Genomic DNA, 7385 nt, shown 5'->3' with positions numbered 1-7385 from the left:
TGTGTAGCAGAAGTTCAGAGGACAATAAATCTACACTGCTAAGATAGATAAGCAAATGCTTCTTACTGCACAAAGGGGGAACTGTGACCAGATCAGGGGTGCCCATTAGGTCGATCGCGATTTACCAGTCGAACGCAAAGCGAACACTGGCAGATCGCGATCAGCTCACTGACCTGAGCTCCCTCCCGCGGTGCGGAGAGAGAGAGAAGAGAGACAGCAGAGAAAGTGAGAGAAGAGACAGCAGAGATAGAGAGAGAAGAGACAGCCGATAGAAACAGGGGAGAGAGCGAGGAGAGAGAGCACGAGGAGAGAAGAGACAGCCAAGAGAGAGGGCTGGTTCACACCACAAAATCTGCGTTCCAGAGTGTTCGGCCTCTAGAACACACTGGAACGCAAGCCGGGCCCCCTGTGATTGCCCTCACACGGAACGCAGGCACATTAGTGCCTGCGTTACAGTCCAGTGCGATCTGCAAAAATAGTGTTTGCAGCATTTTTGCAGATCTCACTGGACCGGAAATACAGGCACTAACGCAGGGCGATCGCACTGTGGGCGATGGCATGGCTGCAGTGCCATTGACTTCAATGCAACACCTCGGCCCCTCCCGCCCCTGAATGCAGGTGTTTTTTCATTGGTAGATCTCATTGAGCTCGTCATTTGACAAGTAGATCCCCAGACGAAAAATTGTGGACGATCCAGCCCTTCTATACTGGAAACTTAACAGTGTAGTTTTCCTCATCAGCCACCCTAATGGCACCCCCCTCCCACCCCAGGCCCCATAGCAGTCGCATGGGATGCCATGGCTATTATTACGTCACTGTTCTCAGTAACTTTCTTACCAAGCAAACATCAATTGGCTTGTGTAGGGCTGAATAGTTTACAGGAGAGAAGTTTTAATATCACATGGCACATATTTTTATAATGCTTCAGGCCCACCCAAAATCTATGGTTCTTATGAAATACCTTTTGAAACTCACTACAGTACTATAACCACTATCCAAAATCCTGGAATAAATGGCTTTTCAAAATAGCTTTTTCGTACCATCGCACACAGGGGAGAATGTATCAAAACTGAAGCAGAGAGAATCCGGAACAGTTGCTCACAGCAGCCAATCAACTTCTCTCTTTACTCAGTTTAGCTTTGAAAAAGAAAAGATCGAAGCTGATTGGTTGTCATGGACAACTGCTCCAGATTCTGTCTGCTCCAGTTTTAATAAATTCCCCTCATAGGGGCCGATCTATAAATCTTCTGCCCAGCGAATAATAAGGAAGCTGTTTGACAGCAGCTGAGGTTTAAAGAAGAACTCCAGGCAAAAAAAACTTTTCCTAACCCTTGCAGTTGGGCTCCCTTTCTTCTGCAAGGGTTAAGTGCTCGTTTTAGTCTATGCGCAAAAATAACAAAGTTTTATTTACCCGATCTTCAGAGCTAGCTTGTTCTTAGACTGGCCTTTCCAGCCTCTCTCCTCCTACGCTGCAGTGGTCTAAGGTCCCTGAGTCATCACATCCAATACACTGTGTATAGGATGTAAAGATGCTGAGGGACATTCCATCACTGGTAGCCACTGCAAAGGTTAAGAAAAGTTTTGCCCGCAGTTCTTCTTGAAGATTGTTTTAAAGGGAACAAAGAGTGTTAAAACGTGTGTAGCCCTAGGTAAGCTTAACTATATAAAAAATAGGATACTAAGCAAATTGCATAATGGAAAAAAGATTCCCCTATAAAACCAGAATCAAAAAGAGATCAAATTTCATAACCTACATTCCAAATACATGTGTATGGAAAAAAAAAATATGGGAGTCTACCGGTACAATCATTATCTCCATATAAATCTAATTGTATCACAACCCCCAAGGATTACATACAGCGATTTCACATATACTGTAGAAGATTAATATTTTAGTCCCAATATAATATTTATAAAATGTACCACTAACAATTCAATCAAAGTCCATCATATTGTAACCAACTGCAGCACATACATAATGCAGAGCCCTGCGTGAGGAAAGAAACACAGCAAGGCAGCTAAATGGTCATCATCAGATAAAACCTATTATAGTGCAAGGAAGACAAGGGAAGGCAGCACAGCACTATCCTGAATAACACAAATAACCCAATGGCTTACAAAAATGTTATTTGTTCCAGGATAAATCAAAAGACTGGTGGCCTCAGGTGGCCGCTTTACTTGCCTTGCGGTAGCGCCGGGCCTGCTGGTGACCATTGTCACCGCGCGAAAATACAAAATTCTAAAGCTGTCCCCAGAAGAAGCAGTAAGGGGAAACCTGTTCTGGGAACATCTGTCTAATAGGGAGTTTGCACTCACGTTGGGAAATTTCCTCTGAATGTGCGTTGAGTGTTTTAGGAACGTTATACAAGTGTTACTTGAGCCCTATATAATGTGCATTATGATGGAAGCAGAATCAAAGGAGCAGCATTTTTTTCTAACACACCTCAATGCACCTAAAACCTGCAGATGTAAACAAGGCCATTTTCTCCCGGAAAGGTATACTCTGCAGAGTAAACCTTTCCCTGCTATCTGTTTTTTTTTCCTTGACATCAGGGCCGCCGGTCGCCATCAGTCAGAAAAAAAACGGCATAAAAATGAATAGCTAGAATGTGATTGGCTATTTGAATTTGCAATCGCAGACTAGCTATTGCACCCACCCACTGCTGCTGTCAATCAGCAGAGGTGGTCCTAAAGTTCTCCATCAGGTCCTCCTCTTTTGACTGACAGCAGCAGAGGGCGGGTGCAATAGCCAGCTTGCTATTGGCTATTGCAAATTGAAATAGCCAATAGCAATCTAGCTATTCATTCCAATGCTTTTTGTTTATGCTGACGGCAAGCTGCTGTCAGAATACTAAAAAAAAAACAGCAGATAGCAAGGAAAGCATTAGCTTCTTTGCTATCTGCCATAATTTCAGGGGGGGTGCTCTCTTCCTTGTTGTTGCCCCCCTATCCCCCGCAGAGGGGGGGGGGGGTTGACAGAGGGCACCTCCCTGAAATGAGAAGGGCACCTCCCTGAAATGACTTATTTCAGGTTGGGATCCTTGTTAGAAGGAAATTACATTAGCATTGTACAGGAAACATAAATAAAAGAACTTCCCGTGTATCATAGATAAGCATGCATATAGAAAACTAACATTGCACTACAGCGTCATCTACAGCTCAAAAGACATATCAGTACTCATCAGAACGTGAGTAATGCAATCAATACATATCAGCATATTGTGCTGTAATTCCAAAATGTTTATGGTTAAATATAATAAAATCCACACCAAGAGCAGGCACCTAGAGCTAGATGATATGTATAAAAAGCTAAACTAGTTTTTAGTAGCTGCATTTAAAGCAAGCAGTGCAGTCTTCATTATGCAGTCTACAGAAACTTTCCTTTTACACTGACATATTGCTGAATATTGGTCGCGTTCAGGGATTATTAAATTAAAACATATGGCTGTGCGCAGACTTGGTGCATAAAGAACAGACTGTTATCCTTTGTAGAACACAATCCATTTCCTAAAGGTCTATTTTTGGGGGGATTTATTGCAGCTTTCAACTGAGATTGCTTGACATGTTTGGTGTCTATTTACCCGACGTGACCCGATCTTTTATATTTTACCAAAAAACTGGGTAATAATAAATGTTTCCTAACATAATGTTAAAAAAAACTTTTTTTTCCCCAAATTTTCTGTAATTTTTCCTAATTATAGTAAAAAATAAAAACCCCAGTGGTGATTAAATACCACCGAAATAAAGCTCTATCTGTCCCCAAAAAATGGTATAAAATTCATTTCAGTAGGGCCTGACGCCGGTGGTGAAACGGCAGAGAGGACGGACAGTGCTTGAACAGATGGGCTGATGTGCCCCTGCTGAGAGGAGTTTTATATACGCACAAACATATCTACTTTTCTGAGTAAATTCCTTTTGACTATTTCAAGATTAAACGTGTCTACACTTAGATGGGGGGGCTCTTGTGGTTTTTTTTTAATGCAGAGAAGTCAGCTGAAACAAAATATTTCCTCATGGGAGGAGTAGCTGTGATGGAAGGAATGGAATGGGTAATGCAGTCTGTTAAAAACGGTCGCTTTATGCTGCTCTACAAATATACAATTCTAAAAACACTAGAAAGAACAAACCACTATTTCTACGTACACAGTATCCCCCAATTAGAGGCAAACATATTATAGTTCTGGAGAGAACTGTATTGGGTGCCATAATACCACCTCATGTGACAAAACCCAGGCCAATGAAATTAGTGTACGTGGCACCGATTGATCGGCTGATATATTGCATTCCCCATGTCTGTCTTAGTGCCTGCACAGATGGATTTCATTTTGTATAGCAAGTAAATACAGAATTTAAGTTGCTCTGATATAGTGACATTAGAAATAGCAAGAATGCAGGAGGGTCACCTTAGGGCTGGTCAGTGTGTACTGAGAAACCTGACTCTGGGGTCCATAGATGTCACCTATGGACCGCACAGTATCTGATGAAGCACAGAAAATATTCACTAGATTACAGAATCACAGCACCAGTCAAAAATATGAAAATAATAGCTGTCGATAGTATGTGTATTCTGGGAACATTAGAATGCCAACAACACACTGACACACAAAAATCAGGCTAGTTTAAGGTGTAACTCTAACCATTAGATTTTTTTCTACGTTTTGGGTAGAGTCGGGTTAATACTTTTGACTGTTTTATATTGCTGTCTAAGCCCCTTTTGAGAAAGAAAACGGCCTCACTTCCTGTCCTTGTGACCACATGACAAGTAAAAGCCAATCTCCACAACAGAGATACAGACTACAATTAAAACCTGAAAGGTTTCAACCCTTCTACCCCATAAAAGCTGAAAAAAAACCTGCTAGTTAAAGTTGTAATTTAAATTTATAATAGTAGGCTTGAATGCATTAACAAATCATTAACCTATACCTGGGGTGATGCCAGCAGCAAGCTGCCAATCCAAGCTGTCCACAGCATGATGCGATTTCGTTGTCCAGCACTGGTGAAGCTGAGGGGGTATAGGATGGCCCAGTGGCGGTCCAGACTGATGACCACCAGCACTAATGCAGCAGAATACATGGCAAACAGCTTTCCAAAATTAAGGATCTTGCAGGAAAGTTCATCTGCATACCACTGAATCATTATATTCCACATGGCATCTAGTGGCATAACCAAGAGAGTAACCAGCAAGTCAGCCACGGAGAGACTGAGGATGAGAATCCGGAGGTGAGATTTACATCTTTTACCACTGATACTGCACAGAACAGCCACATTGCTGCATGATGCTATCAGAAAGAAGCAGCAGGTGACACCTACACGAACTTTAGCAGCTGCTGTGAATGTAGGTTCTCTCCAGGGGCCTGGGAATCCCAAAGCTGAGATGTTGGCATCAGACACGACCAGATGGCTTTGATTCACGATCGCTGGCTGCATGGCCATGTTTGGTCTAAAAACATATACAGGAAAAAGACACATTGAGAATATGACTTGTAGTAAGGTCAGACTTCATTATTTATTTTCTTTTTATAAAAGGAACTATTAATCATTTGTCGTCTTCAAACACTTTTTAATGATGAAATAGATGGCAGTGTCAGTCATCACAGTTATAACACAATTGATACCTTTTTGCAGAATTTGAAAGAATAAGTACACTCAACAGAACTGAAGCCCAAACTTTTTTTTTAGTCCCCGTTCACACCTAGTTGTTTTGTCGCTCAAAGCTAAGCCCGACAAAACCCTTAAGACAAGGTATCCTATTAATCTCTATGGCCCCTGTTCACACCTGAGCGATTTGTCCCACCGGTGTGAAAAAAAGGCCATAGAAATGGATGGGATTCCTTCTCCTTCTGCTTAGCTTTGAGCGACAAAACATCTTGGTGTGAACGGGGACTACGTTTTGGATAGAGTAAGCAAGGGTTTTCTTTCACTGTCAGTGATAACAGTCACTATTTTTTCAATCACACCACACTGGAACGCACTGCGTTACCACATGTTGTGACGTGACCGTTCGCATTGAGGGCGGGAAGTATATTTGGGGTGCCATTCACTGCAACACACTCTGGCACTGTAATCGCACGGGGGGTGCATTCTGCAGTACAATGCATTTACCGTGCTGTGATCTAGCCTATGCTAGATTTAGATTAAAACATCCACACTACACAAATCTCTGCTGACAGCTAGTGTATTGAGGCAGCTGCAGCATCTACAACTGGCTGAATACCTGAACAATGACTGCATCTGATGGGGCACTGTCACTGTTTGGCTGAAATTCTTTCCCCAGGCTCATTCAGTTTCTAAATTTTCTTTTGTTGAGCCACGTGGTGCCATAAGGGTCACCCACAGCTCGAATTTCAGGCGGTTCAGCAGGAATCAGCCAACATTTGACACATGTATGGGTAACTTTTGTTGATTTGATGCCAGTAGAGTTAACTCATCTACCCAATGATCTGGAAGACTACAGGAGGGAGAACCTTCATGGCAGGATCTCCACATATTCTTTTAAAGAAAGCTGTAGATTTAAAAAGATTTAAAACAACTTTTGAAGTGATATTAACTTGTTGACATTTTTATAACCTTTTATAGCTTTTTGGGTTTACATCTACTTTAAGGGGTATATTCACGAACCTGCCGAGGGATCTGGCCGTAGCTTCGGCCGATCCTTCGGCTAGCTTCGGCCCCAGGACCCCTTCGGTTCAGGAGAACCGAGGGGGTGTTGTACGGGCTATTCACAATAGCCCGTACAGCTCCCGATCATGGCCGAGCGGCTCGGTCGAGCCGATCGCATATGCATCGGCTCGGCTGAGCCGTGCAGAAAGCCAAAGCTGGCCGAGCAGCCGGCCATCCCGAAGCCACACAAAGCAGGCCGATATACGGCGGATTTCAGCCGATGTACGGCTGAAATCAGCCGTACCAGCCTGAAGTGAATAGCCGAACAGTGTTCGGCTCACTTCACTTCTGATCGGTCATTCACTCGGCTGCCCTCGGCAGCATAGTGAATAGACCCCTAAGTATTCTTGTATAATCATTTAGCTCCCAGTTACCAAGCACTTTGAGAATAATGATGTCTCCGTAGTTGAGTCTTTTAAAAGGAAAGCTGAAAGATGGAATCTTCTTCCACTTAATTTAATGGGAAATAATAGTCTGCTTTATATGATCTACTTATCTTCAACATTTTAACATTGTAAGTTATATCTTCCCAGTCCACAGCCATTTTCTTTTTATGGAACCGAAAATATCCCTTGCATATCAGTAGACACTTTATAATACAGTAGACTTGTAATATGGCAGGCATGGTGTACCCCAATTATTAATCTTATTACTTAGCCATAAGATGTATACTGTATGTATGTGTGTGTTTATAAATATATATATATACACGTATATATATATAT

General features: G+C 42.4%; 1 protein-coding gene across 2 annotated transcripts in view; it reads right to left on the bottom strand.

The window, feature by feature from the left end:
• LOC108791980 (gonadotropin-releasing hormone II receptor-like) overlaps window positions 1-7385 on the bottom strand; it is a 35196-nt gene that overhangs the window by 16029 nt on the left and 11782 nt on the right. For both annotated transcript variants that reach the window (XM_018562641.1, XM_018562639.1), the window contains exon 2: window positions 4924-5440. In XM_018562641.1, the coding sequence (XP_018418143.1) occupies window positions 4924-5433 (510 nt within the window). In that variant the 5' untranslated portion in view covers window positions 5434-5440. The remainder of the gene's footprint in view (window positions 1-4923; window positions 5441-7385) is intronic.

This window comes from Nanorana parkeri, unplaced genomic scaffold (assembly GCF_000935625.1).
Source record: "Nanorana parkeri isolate BGI_ZX_2015 unplaced genomic scaffold, ASM93562v1 scaffold588, whole genome shotgun sequence".
Taxonomy (NCBI): Eukaryota; Metazoa; Chordata; class Amphibia; order Anura; family Dicroglossidae; genus Nanorana; species Nanorana parkeri.
The sequence above is the reverse complement of the archived record's forward strand: the minus strand, read 5'-3'. Positions and strand labels throughout refer to the sequence as shown.